The following is a 23957-nucleotide window of genomic DNA, read 5'->3' as shown; positions in this document are numbered from 1 at the left end:
CAACATGGAAATAACAGAAATTCCACGGTAAGCCTGGAGACACTGGAATGTGATCTTCCCATCTCCTCTAGGAATATTAACTTTCGCTCGCATGCAGTCTATCACCACTCGATGCCGTGACAGCCAATCCATCCCAAGTATGACATCGTAGTAATCCATCTCCATCTCTGCTAGGTCTCCTATGAAGTCGACTCCTCCCAGTAGGACTGGTACATCTCAGTGAACGCCAGTGGTTGCCAATTTCTCAGTACCGGCCGTCCGAATCTGCTTAACCTTCGGCTCAAAGACACCTCGAAAAGGCCAAGACTTAGCCAAACGCGAACTCACGAAGCTGTGAGAAGCTCCTGTGTCGAGTAGAGTGTGAGCTACCTCACCTCCAACAGAAACCGATCCTACACACAAAATTTTTTTTTTTTCTAACTCACATGATATCCATCAAAACACAATTACTCAAAAACAGACGGGTATGATAAAAATACATACCGGCTATTGGCTCAGCTCCATTGGCCTCTCCTAGAGCATAAACACGCGGAGTGATGGCTTGACGCTTGGCCCCAGGCCCTTTAGTCGGGCAAAACTTGGAGATATGGCCAAACTGGCCACAAGTGAAGCAAGCTCCTGGTGCGTATGCTGCAGCTGGTGCTGCCTGCGCTCCTTGTGCTACTGGTGCTGCCTGCGCTGCTGGTGCTGCTGATGCTGCTGGTGCTGCTGGTGCTACTCCCCGCGCACCAAATGGCCTACTCCGACAATCCCTACTTTTATGTCCCATCTTCCCACAGTTGAAGCACATGATGCACTCTCCAAAATGATGGCGACGACACTTGTCGCAACTAGGTGCTCCCAACTGTTCCCATGTTCTCTTTTGTGGCTCTGAAGTCCTTCCAGTCTTAGGTGGAGCCTTAGAGTACTTTTTCTCCTCTGCAATACATGCCTCCTGCACAACAGCCTTCTCCACCAGATCCTCCAAACTGGTGTAAGTAACCATACTGCACCTGCCACGGAGATCGACTCGCATACCATCTAAGAACCTCCTGATCAAGTCCTCTCCATCAAAATGATTACCAGCAAACAAGCGGAGCTGGCAAAACTCTCGCTCGTACTCCCTGACACTCCTAGTACCCTGCCTCAGATGCTCAAAAGCATTCCTCTTCTGGTGCAACGCTTCTCTAGGAAAGTACTTCTTGTCGAATGCAATGAGGAAATCCTCATAAGCCATGTCGCCATCACGCATCGATCGCACTCCATCCCACCATACCAATGCATCTCCACGCAGATACAACTCTGCTATATTAAGACAAAGGCGCAACGGAAAATTGATTGTCTGCAGACACGAAGCCAACCTATGCTTCCACTTATAGGCCGCTCCAGGGTCTACTGTTCCCTCAAAAGTCTCCAAACCTACAGTTTTCATCTGTCTCATTACCCGCATAAGCGTCTCATCAACCTCAGGAACCTGCTCTGGAAGAACGGGTGGCACAACCTCAGGAACTTGCCCAGGAAGAACACGTGGCGCTGGTGGTGGACCTGGAAAATCCCCGGAACATGCTGGATAGGAGGTTGCTGCTGTCCCTGAACCTGAACTGGTGGAACCGGCTGAATAGGGGACTGCTGATGCCCCTGAGCCTGAACTGGCGGAACCTGTTGACCCTGCTGAGCTGCAGCCATCTGCCTAACCACTTCCTGTGCAGCTACTCTAGCAGCCTCCTGGACAGCTTTCTGAACTGCCTCCTGTGCGGCCTGTCTGGCAGCATCCTGCACCATCTGCCTAAGGGCATCCTGATCAATCGGTGGAACTGGTGGCGGCACATGCTCATCTCCACCCTCTCGAGAAGCACTAGCGGCCTGAGTGCGAGCAACTCTCTTACGCGGCGGCATCTGAAAGAAATAACAACTCAATTAACTTCTGTCGAAACTGAACACTAACGATTCAAGACATAATGCCAAGCAAAAAGGTGCTATTTACTTTTATTTTTAAAATCCCCATATTCCTATAAATATTTTAAAAATCGTCTAAAACCGATTAAAAACCGAGTCCCCACAAATCGCCATCCCGGGTCAGAGCCGGGACGGAACCCCGCTCTGATACCAAATTGTAACACCCGTATTTTCCGAAACAATTTAAATAAATAAAAAGTCTGAAATCTCCATTTATTACTTCTCAAAAGTCAACTCCAAAGTCATAAATCCAATAAATAACCATAAATGCGATAAAATAGATAAATCCCGAAATATCGATAAAGTCATAAAATCGGAAGTCTGAAAATAAAAGAAATAGAACTCCCAAAGCACCAATCCAATAGCAATCACTCCTGCTCGCCAGTCTCACCTGAAAGGGAAAAGGAATAGGAGGGGTGAGTAACAGGTGAGTTACTCCGTGAGGTATGGGAATGCTAAACACGCAAACCACTGACTTGAGTAAATAGAACTCCCAGTATGGAAGTTTAGCTCTAACATGAACACACACGACGCCTAGCGCGTCACACAAACCAAACAATGCGATGATAGCATAAAGCTAGTCCATACACCCCGCATCTCCTCATATGGATATATAATACGTAGCGTCGCTAGTACAGTATGTCTCTGTACCCCCGCCCTCTCAAGTAGCGTCCATGATACAAACGTCTCTGCATCACACGCCCGCACAAGTAGCATCGCAAGTCCAGACGTCTCTGAACCCCTGCCCGCACAACCAAAGTAGCGTCGCTAGCCCAGACATCTTTGAGCCCCCGCCCGCGCACATAGTCCCTACTGACATCACACAATCCAATCAACGGTTGAATCCTCTAGACCCCTAGTTCCACTTTACAATGAATGAACTAACTAACAATCAAGACTCAATTCAAACAGACGGATCATGATTCGAAATCTAAACTACGATAGAGAGAATTCTACACTGGTACAGGATGTACGGAATAGACCCTCACCTTAGCAATGTGGAAAAGTGATAGCTATAAACTCCAACTGCTCAAACACACTCTAAATCTGAAATCAGGGCGAAAAATCGAGTCAGAACGCCCTTCGAACGGTCCAAAACGGATAACCAACGATCTGGTCAAAAAGTCAACCCGCTGGTCAAAGGTCAACCCGGTCTACTCTACCCTAAGCCGGTCAACCCTTGACCAAATTGAAATCGAATTGAACCACCGGTTTTCCTTAACCGGATTCGATTTCAATTGGACCAGATTAATATTGATTTCTATTCGGTTTAATCCAAACCAAACCAATTCCCAATAACCGGTCGGTTAAATCAAAAATAAAATTAATTGACTAACCAAACCGGCTTGACTGGTCAACGGCTTGACTCGCTGAGTCAACTCGGCCGAGTCACCCACTTATCGGCGAGTCGACCGGCGAGTCGCCGTGGACCGGTCGCCGGCGGCGGCCAACGACGGTGGCCGGCTGCGGTGGCTCCGGCGAATGTCCGGCGGGGATGGAGGCGCGTGAGCTTCACGCGCGACACTTCCTCCTGCGCGTGTGGGCGCGTCGCGGCGGTTCTCGGGCTGAAACTCCTGCTCCGGACTCGTCTCAACGTCACGAACGCAATGGTGGCCTTGAAATCGCGAGAAACCCAACGTCAATTTACTAAAAGGCCAACACTTAACCAATCGAAAAAGGCGGTTTGCAGATTACCTAGGGGGTGAGACGGCGGTGGCGTGGCTGATCTGATCTCAGTCGATGGTGGCTGAGACAGTTCACCAATATCTCTCTTCGACTGCTCTAAATCTGCAAGGGTTCGACGCCTTAGACTTTTTCTGAATAAAATAATAGGCTGGCTCTGTTTAAATAGGAACTCACCTAGGGTTTCCAGTAAACTGATTGGGCCATGCTGGACCTGCGGAATTGGGTCGTTACACTTTGGTGATTAAGCCTCGTGGAGACTTGTTGACGATTGTCCAAAGAAAATCATCATCTTTTTTTTTCTTCTCAAAAAAAATTACCATCTTTTTCAGAACACCGACTGGTGACTGAATCACTTTGATTTGTGAAATTTACAAGATGTTTTAGTGATATAATATAAAAGGGGAGTAGATAAGAAGATGTGATATGTTTCTCTCTCTTTAGCAAAAGGTCTTCACAATAGATCTCTTCAAAGCTTATGGCGGAGATTTCAATGGATGAAAATTACATAGTGGAAGTCAGAGAAACCGAAGAAAGTTCTGGCTTCCTATCATAGCAGTGTTGACCCCATCACTATTATTTTCAACACATTAACACATGTTCTCATCTATATTATCTCAGACCATGTTCATCATTTTGGGTCTGTAATCAAGCTTTGTACCTCTGTTCTTAATGGTTTTATGATAAAATAAGTAAGTTGACAAAAATGATTTTAACCGGATATACTTAAAATTAGTTTTCCATTTCTTGAAAAAATGCTAACATATCAAATAGCATGAAACAATTATTAACACTTTATACGTATTTGTGAATTGATTTTTGCAATTTTTTTTTTTTGACGTCAAAAAACCATTATATTACTCAAGCTTGAGGTGGTCTGGGTAACCAAATCGGAATAGAACAACCAATAAAAAATAACTCCCTATGGAAGGATCTTGCTGTCTTACCTAGAAAATCTGAAATCTGATTTCGCGCCCGTAGAACATGAATGATGCTGAATTCCGGGAAGCATATCTGTAGCGTCTCTATCCTCTCCAATTCTGTTGCAAAGCTTGGCCAAGCATGTGGATCTTTTATCATTGCAATCAGCTCCTTACAATCTGTCCCGAAGCGTTGACATGTTGAGTATTGAAGCATATTCTCCATTGCCCACCGCAATGCTTCTACTTCCGAATGCAAGGCTGATTCGAGTCGAGTGAAATTCTTTGTTCCCATAAGTTGAGTGTTCTCCGCGCCGTCCATCCATACCCAGCCGCAGCCACTAATGTGAGCAGAAGATGTCCAAGATCCATCTAACAAGCATATGTTACCCAAGCTTATGGCTTGGTCTACCTCAGAAATATTATCTTGTACCACTGGTTGTACATCGTTAGCATTAAACCAGGTCTGGCATTCACTCTCTGCATATCGAATTAGCTCCAAGGGATCTCTATCTATACCTCTGAAGAGTTTGTCGTTCCTAGCCTTTTCAAATATACCATAGCAACCAGGGATAAAGATCCCTATCTTGTTCTGGCTCAATGATGCTATTCTTTCTCCAAAACAAATAATCCATGTTCGTGTAGACGCTTGATACTGGAAATATATCCGGGCTTGTTGGAGTCGATGATAATGACCAGACTTGAAGAGCAGGCGGACATTCAAAAAATGCATGGGTCACAGTTTCTTCTAATTCTCCGCATCTTGGACAATAGTTGTCACACCTCATATTACGTCTTGTTAAGTTCCTCGTTTCTACCACATGACCAGTTAATAGTTGCCAAATAAGATGACATATCTTGGTCGGCCCCTTTATCTTCCAAGCGAAGACGTGGAGCTTTTTGATGCTTGGTTCTACAATTTCCTTTTCTACCGCTGGTGTTAATACATTCTGTGCCAGCCAATATTCAGATTTAACCGTATATCCAGATTTTCGCAATTCATTGTTAGCCCAGTAACATATTTAATATCATATAACGTTTTCTTTATTTTTACATGTATTTTGAATTATCCTTTTAAATTCATTGTTATACGACTAACAGATCTAATAACATATAAAATTTTATTTATCCGGCATATCTAAATAATTTGTAACAATTTATCTTTTGTTTTAGTCTTTTAAATTAATTGTTTGATGGCTAATATATATAATATTGTATAACAATTAACCTATCCGTCATATATAATGTAAAATATTTTGAAAGATTGAAATATTGTAAAAATTACTTATCGTGTATTTTTAAATTATTCGTGTAGATTTATTTTTATACGGATAACATATTTAATAAAGCGTAGACATTTTTTTATCCGACATATTTAATAATTAACAGTTTATCTTTCGGTTTAGTCTTTTACATTAATTGTTTGATGTCTAAATATATATATTTATATATAATATTGTATAACGATTAATGTATCTTATATATCTAATGTGAAATGTATCAGGGATTCAGGGAGTAGTTCTAATGTTTATTTCAGTTTTATGGAGATGTTGGTATAGATTAATCAATTTACGTAGGATACCAATTGTGTTTCGTAGTTTGGTGGAAAGCTGACTTAATAAAGGCATCTTTTACCGCGTTCGAAGACTGAGAGGAACCATTTTTGTACGTTTTAATAATTTATAATAAATTGCAAACCAGTAAATAGTTTGTCTTCTTCTTTCAGTTGCGTGGAAATTTTTTGCAATTTTCATCATAGATCTTTGAGTCTTTGACATCCAACAAAAGTTGCACTTTTCTTGCTGTTCTTCATTTAAAATGCATATCTCACATGTAGCATTTGATCCAATCATTTAAAACTCAAAAAATGGAATTTTGTTTAAATCGGTTATAACTAAAAGGCCACCGTTATCTATGTTTCTCTCTCTCCATTTCCTCTTTTCAACGCTTTTTAAACTATCATCCGTCTATTATTTAGTAGACTTAAAACTGATATCAAGGGTGTAATAATCATTTACATGCTTTTTATCTACAGCCACTTGCCTTTTTTTTTTTACTGTTTTGGGTAGATAACTAATTTCCTACTTTTCAATATATTTTAAGCTAATTGACTCTTTTTTAGAACCATAAAATCTAAATTTAAAACTTTTCAACTTTTGAATCAAACATACAAATTTATAAACGAATTCTACATCAAATTTCTGTGTAAGCTACTAATAATAACTAATATTAGACTAATTAACAAATAGTAAAGTAAGCATTTGACAAAAAAAAAGCTTTTTGGCAAAAAGAAAACAAAATAATAAAGCTTTTTCTCATTGGTTGACTTTAATGGTACGCGGATCACATGGAGAGTCTTTCAAAGTTGCGTGGATCAGATTCAAGTTCTTCCAGCGAGATTATCCACACCACGGATTCAATGAAGTGCAACTGCTGAGCACTTTCTTCAGAGGTATCCTCTTGAGGTATCAGATGGCTCTTGATATATCTAGTGAGGGAAACTTCAACACCAGGAATCCGGTGGAAACTATGAAACTGATAGAAAATCTAGCAAACAGCAGCAGCACCAAGAACAGTGACTTTGAAATGAAGAAGTCTGTTGCATCCCTAGGGATGGGGCAGATGGACGAAGTTAGAGCAAAGTTAGATGTAGTTCATGAGCTTCTTAGGAAGCAGGTCTGCTCAGCTGAAGAAGAAGAGGCTGTGGACATTGAAGAAGAAGAAGATGTGAACTACATTGGAGGTACTGGATTTCAGAGGTCTGAAAACCAGGGTGGAAACTAAAACTTCTATGGCAATGGTCAGAGGAGTAACCATAGTTCACAATTTCAGAAACCTTTCAGCAACAACAGCTGAGGCTATGGAAACTCATACTACCAGAATCCACCACCACAGACTCAGGAAAGCAAGATTGAAGCAATGCTTGACAGAGTTTTGGAAGGACAACAACAACTCACTGTGGATATCAATGGGAAGATAGATTCCGCCTACAACAGTCTGAACACAAGAATCGAGACCTTAGGGACTCAAGTGAGGAAGCTTGAAATGCAAGTGACTCAGACTAGAAACACTGTAAAGAGGCAAGAAGCCTTGGCTAGAGAGGCAGGAGCTGAGAAAGCAAAACACCACGTGAACGCCATCGTAGATGATGATTTCTTGCAAGTGGTGAAGCATGAGAAGCTTGGAGAAGGAGACTTCAAAGTTGAAAGCTCCATGTGTTTCGGCGGATCTCAATGGTGTCGACCAATGTCAATGGATGCACATCGATTGACAGACCATGACGAAGATCGATCGATAGAATACTCTAAAAATCGATCAACGTCATCTGCTGAATCAACTGCGGAGTGTAGTGCAGTTTGAATGATGACTCATGAAGAATTCGCAGAAAAACATCCTCACCCACCCTCCCCTTTCTACGTCAAAATCGATCGACCGCATGAGCCAGCCATCGATCGACAAAGAGAGACCGATATCGATCGACTCCCCTCACCTCCCATTGATCGACGGGCACCTCTCATATACCGAGTGCGATTACCATCTATTGATAGTAACCGAATCAATGCACTAAGACCACCACCACCTAAACCTTTAGCAAACCCACCAGAACCTACAACCAACCCTTCAGACACTACACCAGAGTCTATGCAAGTTAATGAAGAAACTGAAGGAAGAAGGTTAAGGAAAAGGAAGGAGAAGATTCCTAAGAACCTTAAGAGGGAAGCTAATGAGAAGGAGATGGATGGTTTCACTAAGAGATTCCACAGAACCCCAGTGGAGAAACCTTTTGATGACGTTTATTACACACACCGGTTGTGGATGATCTTCAGGGAGACTAAGGAAACTGAGGACATTAGGAGAATGCTTCATCATATCAGGGAAAGGATGAAACTAAGGATCACATTGAAGAAGAAGTGTGATCCTGGGAAGTTTGCAATACCATGTGTGGTGAAGGGTATTGAATTTCCCCATGCACTTTGTGACACAGGAGCATCAGTCAGCATACTACCTAAGATTATGGCAGAACAGCTGGGTCTGAAAATAGAGCCTTCATCAGAATCTTTCACCTTCGTGGACCTTTCAAAAAGAAGCTCAAGAGGCATCATAAGAGACCTTGAGGTGCAGATTGGTAATGCCCTTGTCCCAGTAGATTTTCATGTCATAGACATCAAGCTTAACTAGAACTCTTCACTTCTGCTTGGAAGAGAGATTTGTGATTGGAACTCCATTGATTCATCTATTCTATTATATGCAGTTTTTATATATATTTTGTGTTATGAATTGCTTAGCTATGTCTAAGTAGTTTACTTGTTAGATTCAGGGTTCAAATAGGTTAGAGGGATTAGCCCCAACTATAGATTGCAGCGTTCCGGGAAGGCTTCGTCGAGACAGATCGTTACCAAGGGCTCGCAAGTTGGCTCGCGTTTTTCGTCTAGTGCTGCGATGCTGCGAGATTGCTAGAAAAGTTCCGCTGAATCCTGGCCTCGCATATCTTTGCTGGAGGTCTTTTTCTCCACTTTTCTAGGAGTGATCTCGAGGACCGGTCTCTTTCGTTTTAGTTCTGCGGCGAAACAAACCTGTGAAACTCTCGGATTTCCCCATATTACCTCGACTCCGTTAGGGGTCGGGAACTTGAGGCAAAGATGGTATGTTGATGGGATTGCGCGCATGGCGTTCAGCCATGGCGTTCCCATGATAACGTTGTAAGATGCGGGACGGTCAACGACTAGAAACTCTGTGACGTTCGTCACGGTTCCGGCTTTGACAGCGAGATTAATCGATCCATAGGCCATGGTTGTTTCCCCCGAAAGTCCCAGCGGTGGGCTTGGGCATTTCGTGACTTCGGATTGATTAATCCCCATCTTTTCGAGAGTGTCTTTGAAGATGATATCGGCCGAACTTCCGGTATCGATTAGTACCCTAGCGACGTCGATATCTCGAATCGTCAACTCGATGACAAGGAGATCGTTTTGAGGTTTGGCTCGATCGATCGTTGTTCCCCCCTTGAAAGAGATGACGTTCGCGCACGTCGAATCTTGCATATCGTTCCTGATCGTTGGGTGGCTTTTGCGGGTTAGATTGATCTGTATGTCCCCCTCCTTCAAGCGCCAAACTGTGGGTACCAAAATTCGCACTGTCGATTTCCGTTTAAATAAGGAAACTAGGAAAACCCTAATTTCCCAGATGACCCGTATATCTGCTAATTACCACACGTCAAGCAATCAGAACACGAGAATAACAACGATAAAGTATAAGAAATCGAAAAAGAGAGCAAAGAAGAACTTATTCCGAATTTTCGTATGAGCGTTTACAACAAGGTATAAGCCTGGGCTCGAGAGCTGTCGGCGAGATTCCTAGTTCTAGCAACCATAAGACGGCTAAACCTAATTGAGTCGCAGCTCGAAATAACAAAAACGGAAAAATGCCTAAATTGCTCTAAGTGCTAAGTTTGCTCTCCAAAAGTTCTCCTCATGCTCCTCGCCCAGGACTCCTTATATACTAGCTCCAAGGTCGGTTTACGCTTTTACTCTTCTGCCCTTAAGCCGTCATAGCATAAAAATGGAGATATTCCATTTTTCCCGATCTTCACAATTATCTTCAAAACTTCCGTATTTATCCGCGGAAACTTGACATTTATCCTTCCTTGGGGACCAAGCGTAAACCGTGCTGAGGTTTACGGGCTTTTCGTTAAGAAAATCGTAGGATGGGCCTCGAGTCGTGTTTTAGGTCCCTTTGGGCCGTCTTCCGACTCGACACGTTTACTATGAGTTTTCTTGATAATGGACTGAGCCTGCTACGGTCTTCGGGAGTTAGCATTTGAAGGTTTTGACGAGAATGCATGGACTGGTGTCGTACCGACGTTCGGAAGAGCTCGGTCGCTACGCAACGACCGAACTTTGGCTCAAGCCCGGTCGCTACCCACCCTCCCCTTTCTATGATAAAATCGATCGATCGGTTGAGCCAACCATCGATCGACAGAGTGAGTCCGACGTCGATTGTCACAACCCACCTCCCATCGATCGACGGGCACCTGTGACATACCGAGTGCGGTTACCCTCAATCGATAATGATTATATCAACGCACTCAGACTACCACCTAAACCATTAGCTAACGCACCCGAACCAAAACCCAACCCTTTAAATAGTTCCCCAGAACCAGTTCAAGAAAATCAGGAAGCTGAAGGGAGAAGGTTAAGGAAAAGAAATGAGAAAATTCCTAAGAACCTTAAGAGGGAAGCTAACGATAAGGAGATGGATGGTTTCACTAAAAGAGTCCTCAGAATCCCAATCGAAAAACCTTTTGATGAAGCTTACTTCACACACCGGTTGTGGATGTTCTTCAGAGAAACAAAGGTAGCTGAGTAGGACATTAGGAGAATGTTTCATCAAGTCAGAGAAAAGATGAAACACAGGATCACATTGACGAAGAAGAGTGATCCTGGGATGTTTGCAATACCATGCGTAGTCAAGGGTGTTGAATTTCCCCATTCAATGTCTGACACAGGAGCATCAGTTAGTATCCTCCCTAGGATCATGGCAGACCAGCCTGGTTTGACCATCGAACCTTCAACGGAATCATTCACCTTCGTGGATCTTTCAGAGAAACGATAAGGAGGAATCATAAGAGATCTGGAGGTACAGATTGGTAATGCCCTTGGCCCTGTAGATTTTCATGTCCTAGACATCGAGCTTAACTGGAACTCTTCACTTCTGCTTGAAAGATCTTTCCTAGCTACAGTAGGAGCTGTATGTGACATGAACAAAAACAAATTGTGTCTGACGCTCATAGACCCCAACATCCACTACGACCCATCCGACCTAAGCGAAAGGTCCTTAATTCTGTGGATTACGGGAAAGAACTTGGCTTCATTGGCGCATGCCATTGGGGAGCAGAGTACGAATCGGAGTACGAAACAAAGTACTTGGAATCGATCGACACCCCAACCTTTCCATCGATCGATTCCAATGAGTCAACCGTGACCTATGCCTGGGCGTTTTTAACTCAACCCGAAGTACCTACCTAGACCCGAACCGGAAAAACCAAAATCGAATCCGAACTGTTATACAAAAATATCCGAACGGGACTTATGAGCTTAGTACTTTGGTGTTTGGTTATAATCCGAACTGAACCGACATCCGAAGATATCCGAAATTAGTTAAATATGTTAAAGTTTTTATATATTTAAGATGATTTAGATATTTTAGGATATTCAAAATATTTTTTTAGTTTGTTTTAATTGTTATTTTGAATACCTTTTAGTTAATTTAGATAGTTTAACTAATTTTTAATTAGATTTGTAAACAATTTATATATTTTGAAAAAACATTTGTCAATTTTTAAGGTTTAAAAAAATACTTTTGGACGATTTTAAACATTGGTTACATCCGATCCGAACCGAACCCGAAAGGAACCGAACCAAAACCGATCTGATAATTAGTAAAACCCGAATGGTACTTCTGAGCATAACACCGAAAATCCAAAAACCCGAATTATCCGGACCGAAACCAAACGGTCCACCGAATGCCCAGGCCAACCGTGACCGATGACCGCAACAACACGTCACTCGACGTAAAGCACCCAGTTGACCATTTTGCTCCACCTAATCATTGTTACCAACACTTTGCCTTCCAACCTCCAAGCAAGAGAGGACATGACGATTATTCCATAGGCAGTTGGGCAGACAGTGGTTTCCATGAAAGTTTTGCAGTTGACACTGTAATTACTTAATCTAACGAGGAACATACAGAGGAATACGATGAGGATTATTGGAAAGAACGTACAATAGAAATGTCTTTGCAGGATGAAAGATTCGAACCACATAGGTTGACCAGCACGTTTCCAACATCGTTCGACGATGTGCACTCCACATCGGTCGATACCCACCCTCGTCCAGCAAAACAACCACTCACATCGATCGACACCCGTTCTGGAACATCGATCGATATTCGCGCCGCAGCGAAAATTCAGGAGCAAGAGAATATTCCCTCTCCAACTAGGTTTAGAGATACCTATATAAATCGTTTTGCACCCCCGAAACCACCTCCACACACCAGAGCAGACTCACAAGCAAAAATGATGAACACTCTTCCATCTACATCAACAGAAAAATCCATGAAGAGCAATCATCTCAAGAACACAAGTTCTGCAGAAATTACTCTGCCATCGATCGATGCATCTGTATCTACATCGATCGATACTACTCTAAACCCTAATCTTTCTATTTTTAAATTGAATGATTATGCAAACATTGATTACAGTTTTCTAACACCTGATGAATTTGGTATTTTCAGGGACCCAGATGGCAACGCACGTGCATTGGATGGAAGGATCTTACAAGTGTCCAGAGAGGACATAGCAGATATCCTTCAAGTAGCCAATGGACCTGACAACCTATTCTCACAGCAACGTGGCACTCCAGACGTCATTCAAACTGATCCTAACAACCACGTAAGAGTCGCCACAACAGAAATCAATCCAGATCTATCATGCCAACCAAAAGGGCAAGCATCGATCGACGGAACAACTGAGACATCGATCGACAGGGTAACACCAACGTCGATCAATAAGGATGATCCGACGTCGATCGACAGACGGTATGAATTTGGGAACCGCATTTTTGACATGTACGGAGCCAGAAAGTTCACTTGGGAACAAAGGGACGAGTATGGAGTCTACAAAGATGAGTGTGGACACGCACGAGGCGTAGCTGGTGAGATGATACCTGTCACAAAGGACGACATCAGGAATTTACTGGAAAGAGCATCTCTTTTTGATGAGCCACATCTGTCTTCCAGAACATGCCACTTCCTTCACACTCACAAGACTGGCATCAGAACTCTACACCAAAGATGAAATCAATGAGATGGTGTTTGGTATTTGTGGACCTCAGGAGAAACTGGGAGAGGAGCTCAAATCATTGATAGAAGATACACATCAACCTTTGGATAGAGGCTACAATGAGCTTTTCAGAAGTATGGCAGAAATGAGGACAGAAATTGAGAGTTTATGTCAACAACTTGAAAAGGAAGCTACGACCTCAGCATCGATCGACGCACCACATGCACCATCGATCGACGTTAGTCTTCCTACAGCCCAGATCCCTGCAGAACCGCAATGTTCAGCACAACACAAGGATGAATGGGAAGTCTCATACATCGACACAAGGATAAACGACGTGTACTACCCTCTCAACAACAACGTAGACTGGCTAAGCACTAAAATCGAGCTACTACAGCAAGATCTGGACACCATTCGCAAGAAGGACCAACAACCAACCACATCGATCGACATGTGTACCTTCACATTGCTCGACGCTAAGGTCTCAGCCATGAATGAGAGGCTGATGACTTACGAAGACATGCATGACCGCTTTATATCACCAGTCATGATATATATAAACAAATTGTCTAGTCAATTACTTCATGCCCAAAGGGATATTGATAAAATCACTAATCAAAGGTTTTTGCAGGCAAAATCAGCATCGATCGACAGGCTACGAGGGCCTTGGATCGATGGCAAGAAACCTGTGGAGTTACTTCCTTACACAGCAGCAGAGGTTGACAAGATCACATTCAAGATCTTCACTGCTATAGACACCATGGAGGAACGATTTGACAAACGCTGCGATGACATCTACTTTCCATTCGACAACGCTGCGATGACATCTACTTTCCATTCGACAACAAAATCAGTGGACTAGACAGCCACGCAGAATGGCTACAGAAAGAAGTCAAAGCCATTCAGAGGCAACTCGCAGCTCAACACCAGATATCAGCATCGATCGACAGGACACGAGCGAAATCGATCCATGGCAACTCGCCGAGATCGACCAACGAACACCTAATCGCATCGATCGATGCTGAGTCTACACCAGTCTGCGAGCAGCTGATACACAAGACGATAAAGTCAATTCATAAGGAATTGACATAACTTTCAGCATACGCCTATGACAATATAGGCTGGCACCAGGTCAGCATTGACAACGTTCAAGAAAGGCTACAGAACATCTCCAATGTACTTAAGAAGATGGATGACAAATGATCAAGAAATGATGAGGCCACAAGAAGTTTGATTGCATCTTGGTCCAGAATGTGGAGAGATGACGTGGATGCTTGTTTTCCAACAAGCAGCTGTTTCTCCACCCAATAGTCAATCACTAACACAGTCAAGCTAAATGACTATAACCAAGCGCTGAGTGGGAGGCAACCCACTATTAGGTATTTTATTTTGGTATTATTAGCTAGCATTTATTTACTTTCGTTTTATTTCTTTCAGATTTAGGAGACCCAAGTAGGAGGACCTGAATATCGACCGCCGACGAGACATCGACATCGCTCGACATAGACAACCACACGACGATCGATGTAACACTTACCCATCGATAGATATCTAATCCGGCCAGATGTATCTTCCCTATTTGTTACATCTTTTACATCATGAACTATTTCATCATAACTCCGGCTGAGTTACATTGGGACAGTGTAATTTAAGTCTGGGGGGAGATTTACTGATATAATTTATTTTATTCTTATATAAAATGGAATTTTAATAAATTATGCTTAGCTATTGAAAATAAGGACTATAACCTTATATTGATTTAAACTTGAATATCTAACCAATCTTTAGCACCATTTTAGATTTACTGATTGCAGATAGCACTATAGATGCTAAAGCAGATCAACCTATCAACTACACACTTGCCTTGAAACGTATGAAGTAACCAAAACTGATTTCCAACACTAAACCTAACATAACCGCTTGTCTTGGGGCTTGGTATACGTGGGATCGGATTCTTCAGACAGGTCTGAAAGGTAACGCCTGGTGTAGATTATTTATCACATTTTCTCTCTCTAAATTTTGACCCTAGATTAGTTAGTCTATTGAAAAAATATATATATATATATATATATAAAATAAATAAGATCTATTGTTTAATTAGGATGAGTCTGAACAGGACTTGGTGGCTAAAACCATTAAGGCTTAATTCATAAAGACTCCAATAAAAGAGTTCGAAAAGGGACTTGGAGGCGGCAATCTTCAAGGCTCGCTTTCCCAAAGAACTCTTGGATATATGTCAAAAAGAAGTGAACAGAACTTGGTGGTAACCACCATTAAGTTTTGATTCATGGAAGCCTGTCCAATCTTGGTCACTGATCCTGCAATGGAAGCAGACTTTGACTCAAGAGAGAAAATTAGAGAGAGAGAAACTAGAAACTAACTTTTACCTGCAGCTCCAGATACTTGTCTGAAATCCTTGCATCCTGTGATCGATACTCCCAAAGTAAAGCATTTACTTTATATTTATGCTAACAAATGAAATCAGTAGAGGGGATGTCATAAGTGAATTGATGAGTTGTGTTATGTTAGAAATGGTTGCTAAGCTAGGATATTGCATAGTGTGCTTTTGTGATTAGGACTTTTAAAATGTGGTTGCAAAATTGTTGAGGAAAAGATTTCTTGCTTTAAAATCCTAAGTCCCTAATATTTTCAAACCTCTTTCAGACAGACTGCCTGTATGTTTTGCTTGAGGACAAGCAAAAGGGTAAGTCTGGGAGAGGTGATATACCTTGGATTTGACCCGTTTTCATCCATGGTATATAAGTGTCTTACTATATATATATCAATGTTTTCTACTCTTCTAGGTATGTTTTCAGGTTCAGGTGCATTTCAGAGTAAAATTTTGGAGCATTTTGGAGCTTAAAGGACATTTCACCCGAGCTGACCACGTAGAGGTCGACGAGAGGAAGAACAATCGATCGATGCACATCAGTGCTGTCGATCGATACCTGGAGATGCCTCGACGAAGGAAGATTAATATCGATCGATGTACACAAGTACCATCGATCAATGTCGAGACATCAGACACACGACATTTGGATCCAGCAAACTTAAAACCCAAGGCCAAGCCAAATTACTAAAATGCCCTGACAAGTTTTTAACCTAGTAGATTATATACTGCCTAAGTGCTTTGACGGCAGAGAGACCTTTTCTGTTACAAGTTTCACTTTGAGAGAGAGAGAAGAGAGTTTTGGAGAGCAGATCACTTGTGATTGGAACTCCTTGTTTTCATTTCTTTTCATCTATACTATGAGTTTCTATTTCTTTATTGTTATGAATTGCTTTGCTATGTCTGAGTAGTTCAATTATTATATCCAGGGTTCAGATAGGTTTGTGGGATTAGCCCCAAACTATAGATCTGCCTTGTTGTGATATTCATGATAGATTTGTATTCATTGCTTGTTTTAGCCTTGCTAACTAGAACTTGATCATAGGATTGCATACTCAAGCACCCTTGTTATCCCATCCTGACATCTATCTATCATATTAGGACTGCTAGAGAGGGCTAACCGCCAATTTAGTATCTTAATAGGGCATATCATACTCGCGCATAGGCTTGGCTAGAACCCGTCGATCGATGTCCTCAACTGACTATCAATCGACGTTGGCAAAGGTGTATCGGTCGACGTCCCAATAGGACCATCGACGACACTCTTTCGTTGTCGACATACTTACCGTTGAGACACGAGATCTAGTTTGTTAACCAGTAAAACATGCGACAGCTGATCATTGAATTAAGCGATTGAGCTCTAACATATCATGCATGCATCAAATAGGTATTATAATCTCCAACATCTGAATAGTGGCCCTTCATCTAATATCATTTCCAACCAAGTTACATTTTCTAGTTACTTCGCTTGTTACTATTGCTATTTCATTTAAACATTTACAACTCTTAGAATTAATAAACACTAGATTTAATTGTTCCCTAGCTCCTTGTGGATTTGATCCCTAAGTACTACATATGAACCTCTTTTGATGAGAGTAACACTCCTTAGGGTAATTTGAGTGGTATCAGGTCACAAGAGACACTCCTACCCCTCTGCCTCTTCCAGGAAATCATCTCAATCTTTTCTTTATAATTTTGATCTTTGAGATGCCGAAGAGAGAGAAGGAAGGGAACCAGAAACACATATGAGCGTTTACCTTTCAGACTTGCAGGAGGATTCCGATCCCTTGTATACCAAGCCTCAAGACAAGCAAATCAAGTCAAATTAGGTTGGAGGTCAGCTTTGGTTCCTTCAAGCACTCTCAGCAAGTGCAAACATAGTTGACAGGTTGATCCACTTTAGTATCTCTAGTACTTCTGCAGTCAGTAAATCGAAGACTGGTCTAAAGAGTGGTTTAGATGACAAGTAATAAATCGAATTAGATCATCACCCCCTTCTTGACTCAATAAAAACAAATTTTGAAAATATTTTAAATAAGACTCATAAAGGTAGATAAACGTTAGTAATCCCCCCAGACTTAAATTACACTGTCCCCAGTGTAACACTGTCGGTGGTAAGGTGAAAATCATAAAGCAGAAGTACAAAATTTAACAAGTAAGAACGATAACCTGCTCAGTATCGATCGATACAATAAAGTGACAATCGATCGTTGTTGATGAAGCGTTGTCGATCGATATCGAGGTGGTCTCATCGGTCGATGATCTGAGCAATCGTCTATATGGATCTGTTTTTTTTGTTTTTTTTTCATAACTAAAACACAATATCAGTAGAACCTCCCCCAGACTTAGATAACGCTGTGACCAGTGTATATCTAGTCGGAGTTATGGTGTAAATAAATCATAAGTACTCAATTTAACAAGTTAGAATGATATACCTGACCAGAATGGATGTCGATTGATGTAAACGTGTTGTCATCGGTCGTGGAAGATGTAGCAATGTCGATCGATATCGACTTGTTCTCGTCGGTCGATATCATGGCAATCGTTTACTCGGGTCCCTTTTCTAAACAGCTAACTGACGTTGATATGAATGTCGACCAACACAGTTAAGTGGCGATCGATCAATGCTAGTAATGCTCTGTCGATCGATGTTAGCTAACCATTGTCGATTTCTATAGAAACTCGTATTCCTCGGATCTTTTCCTTGTACCTAACATAAATAAAACACTAACAGTGGGTTGCCTCCAACTCAGCCCTTATTTTCACTCACTAGCTTGACTTCTGGAAATCTTATTCAGTCCGGATGACAATGAGAACTTGCTCCAAATCAAGTCTCAATGTCTACTCTTTGAAGCTTTATCATTCTTGTGCGAAAGCCTCCTCCATAGACTTTTCTCCTTTGTCTATCATCTCAACAATAAGGAGTGCTTTAAGCTATGCATATGGATGTGAGAAACATCTGCTGCGCACTCTTGATTTTCTGAAACTATCTGAGAAGTAAGGAAGTAGTGGTAATTGAGAACCTCCTTTGGTTCGTTTCCGCTTCTTCCAATTTCTCACCTTCTTTCCCACAGACTTGTGTAATCTCACTCTGGATCTCCTGGCATCATCTGAGAAGTGAGGAATCAATGATAACTGAGAACCTTCATTGATTCTCTTTTTCTTCTTCCAGTTCCTCCACTTCTTTCCCCCAGACTTGTCTGAATGCGTGGTGGTATCTCCATAAAAAATATTTCCACACAATTCATACTCATTCTGCTCTGATTCGCGTCTGGTGTTGATCGATGGTATCTTATCGGCATTGATCGATGATGAAGTGTTAGTGTCGATCAATTCCGGTTTGCTGATGTCGCTCGATGGTGCTCCTGCTGGGCCTTCATCTACTTCATCTCTAAATCGCAGCCCAATCTGAGAAGCTTCTACATGATGTTGATCATTCAATACCTCAATGTAAGAACTCAGATACACACCTTTATCTGGTGGGATAGGAGATTCAACTTCAAACAGTGCACATGGAACCATAATCTTCACATGATCATGTATTCTCTTCACTCTTTTGCAAATCCCAACAGCTTCTTCTGCGCATATAGGTGGTCTTAGATGTTCGGGGACATCAATGTGTGATGTCTTAAACATGTGCATTATCTCCTCAATCGGTCCTGGTTCAATTGGGTATCCAGATAGTTTATCCAACCATGAGTATCGATCGATACAATTGGGCGGGCGTCGATCGATGTGGTCGGGTGTATGTAGATTCATGATGTGTGGTGACTGTCGATCGATGGCATAGGGTGGGTGTTGATCGATTATGCAGGGAGTGTATCGATCGATCTCATCAGGTTGATGTCGATCGATGTCGTCAGCCTTTGGTGAAATTTTCAGACCTCTTCCCGAAGTGTGCTGATCATAAAACTTCTGCTTCGGGTTCTGGTCTAAATCTCCAAGCCATTCCTCCAGCTCCAAAAAGTCTTCCATAGTTACTTCTTCACTCGAATCCAAATCTCCAAGCTGTTGTCCATCCTATAACTCCAAGAATTCTTCTAGTTCCAAGAAATCTTCCATGGTGATTTCTTTTTCTACTTTTTGGTCAGGATAACAACTTGATACATCGATGCTCTTCAGTGTCGAGTCTGCAATGTCCTGAGGACAACTCGATTTTTCAGGGATTTCAAGTGGTATCGATCGACAACAGGAGTTTGTGTCGATCGATGTTTGAAGGTTGGGGTCGATCGATGTTGAAAAGCTGGTATCGATCGATGTGACGGTTGGGATGTCGATCGATGTCGAGGTCGTGTCACTAATATCAGCTACTTCTACTGTTCTCAGCTTTCCAGACTCATGTTGCTCATCATCCTCCACCATATATTTCAGCATAGAACTTATCTCAATCTCTAGATTTGCTGCAGCATCATAGAGAAATTTGTTGAGGAAGGCGTATCTGATGTCATTCCAAGTAGTGAGAGATCCTGGTGGTTGCTTCTTCAACCAATGAGCTGCATCCCCAGCAAGAGAGTATGGAAATAGTTTGCAAAAGTAGTAGTCCTCAGAGACTCCACTGCATTTAATGGCGGAGGCTAGATCTACAAATGTCTCCAGGTGGCTAGTGGGATCTTCATGAGGAAAACCATGGAAAGAATGCTGACCCACAAGAGAGATATATGCAGGGTGCAGCTCAAGGACAGTATTCTGAAGTGCTGAACGACGCAATGTAGACCTTTTAGCATAGGCGTCCTCAAGACTGTTATAGTCTCTAATTGTCTTCGGTCGTCCAGTCCTAACATACACAGTGGTAGCATCAGGGATTGTAGAAGGTATCGATCGATGACAAATATCTGTACCGATCATTTTTGAAGTGCGAATATCGATCGATTATGAGTTACTACTGTCGATCGGTGCTGAAGTCGGATCTTTTGTATCAGCTTCTTCTACTTTGCTCTGCTCTCCTGGTACATGATATTCATCATCCTCAACTGTATCATGGTTGACCAGCTTTTCTCTGTTCAGTTCGTCCTTCTGCTTACTCTCATCTGCATGGTGAAACTGAATGTCTGGCTGCTTGACATGAGTTGTCTGTGTTCCAATATCTCCATTCTGCTCGCTATAGGCAAAATCCATAATCTGACTAATACTAATCTGACTAAGACTAGTGATTGTTCATTTCTCGTGATCTTCAATCATCTTGTCCACCATGTAATCAAACCTTCTACTTCGAGTTGCTACAGCTTCGCTAAAAATTTTACCTAGGAAAGCACCTTTGATGTCTTCCCAGCAGGTTAGAGATCTTGGCTGCAACTTACTGAACCAGCTAAAAGCATCTCCAGAGATAGTATAAGGGAAAATCTTGCAGAGTATGAGGTCTTCGGATATTTGTTTCTGCTTACACCTTGAAACTAGACCCTCAAGCTCTTCGATGTGGTTTCTGGGATTTTCATGAAGAAGACCTCGGAAAAGGTCCTCACTTCCCCAATTATACCATTGGCTCGTCAGATCAAAGGTATTCATCTAAGCAACAGCAATTACATCATGGATTTTATTACCCTCTGCATTAATCAATTTTCCTGTGCGGCTGCACGGGCGACCTTCTTCGTCTCGCCAAATACCTTTCTTGTCGATCTTAAGTATGAGCGCTTCAATCTTCTCTGTCTCTCCGTAAGTGGTGTTCGTCATTGGAGGAACAGTGCCGTGATGAATAGTGTCACGATGAACAGTGTTCGAATGAACAGTATCTCGATGAACAGTGTTCAGATGAACAGGGTTCGGGTGAATAGTGTCGAGCGACAGAATATGAACAGTGTCGATTGACAGAAGATGAATACGGTCGACCGACACAGGATGAACAGTATCGATCGACGTGATATGAATAGTGTCGACCGACACAGGATGATCAGTGTCGATCGACGGGAGATGAATAGTGTCGATCAACAAAATTTGAATAGTGTCGATCGACGTGGGATGAACAGTGTTGACCGACACGAGATGAACAGTGTCGATCGATCCGGGATGAACAGTATTTTCCGACACAGAATGAATATCATCGTGATGAATAGTGTCATGATGAACAGTACCTGGATGAATAGTATTATGATGAACATTACCTGGATGAACAGTACCTTGATGAACAGTGTTGTTTGACGATTTGTTGGCTCTGTCGATCACCGCTGCTTGTCGTTTGTCGATCGACGTCGGATGAATGGTGTCGATCGATTGATGGTGTATTCTGTCGATCGATGCTGCTTGGAGGGTGTCGATCGATACTTCCCTCTTAGACTTACGGATCATGCATAGACCAGCAGGCTCTTTCCTTGAAGGACCTAGAAATCGTCTCTTCATTGTTTTCTGGTACTAAGAATTATGTACCTGAAATAGAAGAAAAAATTTTATGAGTTTTTAGAACAGTAACAAAACCTAGACTAAATCTAACTAAACAAGATCAAATGGCGATCAAAGCTCCCCGGCAACGGCGCCAAATTTAATATCACTCAAATTACCCTAAAGAGTGTTACTCTCATCAAAAGAGGTCGAGTTATAGTACTTAGGGATCGAATCCACAAGGAGCTAGGGAAATAATTAGATCTAAACAATTTATAATAAACTAGGCTAATAGATTATAAAGCAGTAAAATAGCAATTAAATAAACAAAGCAGTTTACAAGTTGAACAAGTCAATTGTTCAGCTTGGTAAGGGTTGTTCGATGGAAGGATGGTTGCTAGATCTAGGGTTTCTATTCAAGTAAGGAGATTATAATTCCTATAGGTACCTATTTGTTGCATACATGATATGTTAGAGCCCAACCCCTTAACTCAGTGATCAGCTGTCGCATGTTTCACTAGTTAACTCGCTAGATCTCGTGTCTCAACGGTTAGTATCTTGATCACGAAAGAGTGTTGACCGATGGTCCTATTGGGACATCGACCGATACACCTTTACCTACTTCGACCGATAGTCAGTTGAGGACATCGATCGACGGGTTCTAGCCAGGCCTATGCGCGAGATGATTTGCCCTATTAGGATGCTAAATTGGCGGTTAGCCCTCTCTAGCAATCCTAATATGATAGATATATGTCAGGATGGGATAACAAGGATGCTTGTGTATGCAATCCTATGATCAATATTCTAGTTAATTACTCTAGAACAAGCAATAAGTATAGATATATCATGAATATCACAACAAGGCAGATCAATAGTTTGGGGCTAATCCCAAAAACCTATCTGAACCCTGGATCTAGCAGGTGGATCTAATCAGACATGAAAACAGAAATCATAGATGAATAAATAGAAAAACTAAAATGAAATAGATCAATAAAACCAAAGGAGTTCCAGGAGGACTCTGATAGGAGTTCCAGGAGGACTCTGATAGGAGTTCCTCCCTTCTCTCCTAAGAAGACTATGAATAAAAGAAAGTGTGTAAAAAGCGTAGCCGTCAACAATGGCTTAGAAATAACATAAATAGGGTTTCTGGTCGTCCAAGGGCATTCTGGTAATTTGTGGTTACTTCTGGGCTTCACGCAGTCATAAAATATACAAGGCCCACGATCTGGGAACTCCATCGATCGACGTGCAGAGTGCTGCATCGATCGACGTGGCTTTCTTTTCTCGGCAGCTTTTTCTCGCGAGGCAGACTGACCACTCTTCAGTAAAACGAGCATAACTTCTGCTATAGGATTCTGATTCACCTGAGACCGGTGGAATTGGAAAGCTAACTCAATGCTCTATCGTGTATTAAAATATGGGCTCAATCTAACGGTCGGAACGTCTACATCCATAGCTAAACATATGACGCGTGTGTGCAACTCTGCACCTCCAAAGGCTCCAAAAGACTCCAAAATCACCATATTTCTCCTAAACGTCCCTGAACCTGTAAATTCTCTAAGTAGACTCCAAAACATAATAATTGTATCTTAAAACACTTTAAAACACTTATAGACCATCATTAAAAATGGGTAAAATATATGGTCTATCAGTGAGAGAGAGAGTTCTTTAGCTAGTTCATTGGTGTGAACCGGCTTGTTGATTTGGTGGTCAGCCAATTCATCTTTGTGTGTAGTTTGGTGGTTAGCCAACACATTCATTCTTTCTTAGGTGGCTAGCCTTAGATCGTAGGTATATCAAGAGCCATTCCGCATCTCTTGACGATCCTTTCAATCCATATCAGTTCCAGAAGTGCCGTTTGCCTTCTCGGATCATATCCAACACA

At 42.0% G+C, this 23957-nt stretch overlaps 1 protein-coding gene across 1 annotated transcript; it reads right to left on the bottom strand.

Moving 5' to 3' along the window:
• Window positions 1–216: 216 nt before the first annotated feature.
• On the bottom strand, window positions 217–1420 carry LOC125584414. Its single transcript, XM_048752869.1, has 2 exons — window positions 484–1420; window positions 217–392 (listed from the first exon to the last, which is right to left on the bottom strand). The coding sequence occupies exons 1-2, from the start codon at window positions 1418–1420 to the stop codon at window positions 217–219; spliced, it is 1113 nt and encodes a 370-aa protein (XP_048608826.1).
• Window positions 1421–23957: the final 22537 nt, after the last annotated feature.

This window comes from Brassica napus, chromosome A2 (assembly GCF_020379485.1).
Source record: "Brassica napus cultivar Da-Ae chromosome A2, Da-Ae, whole genome shotgun sequence".
Classification (NCBI taxonomy): domain Eukaryota; kingdom Viridiplantae; phylum Streptophyta; class Magnoliopsida; order Brassicales; family Brassicaceae; genus Brassica; species Brassica napus.
This window is presented reverse-complemented; position numbering and strand designations above follow the sequence as displayed.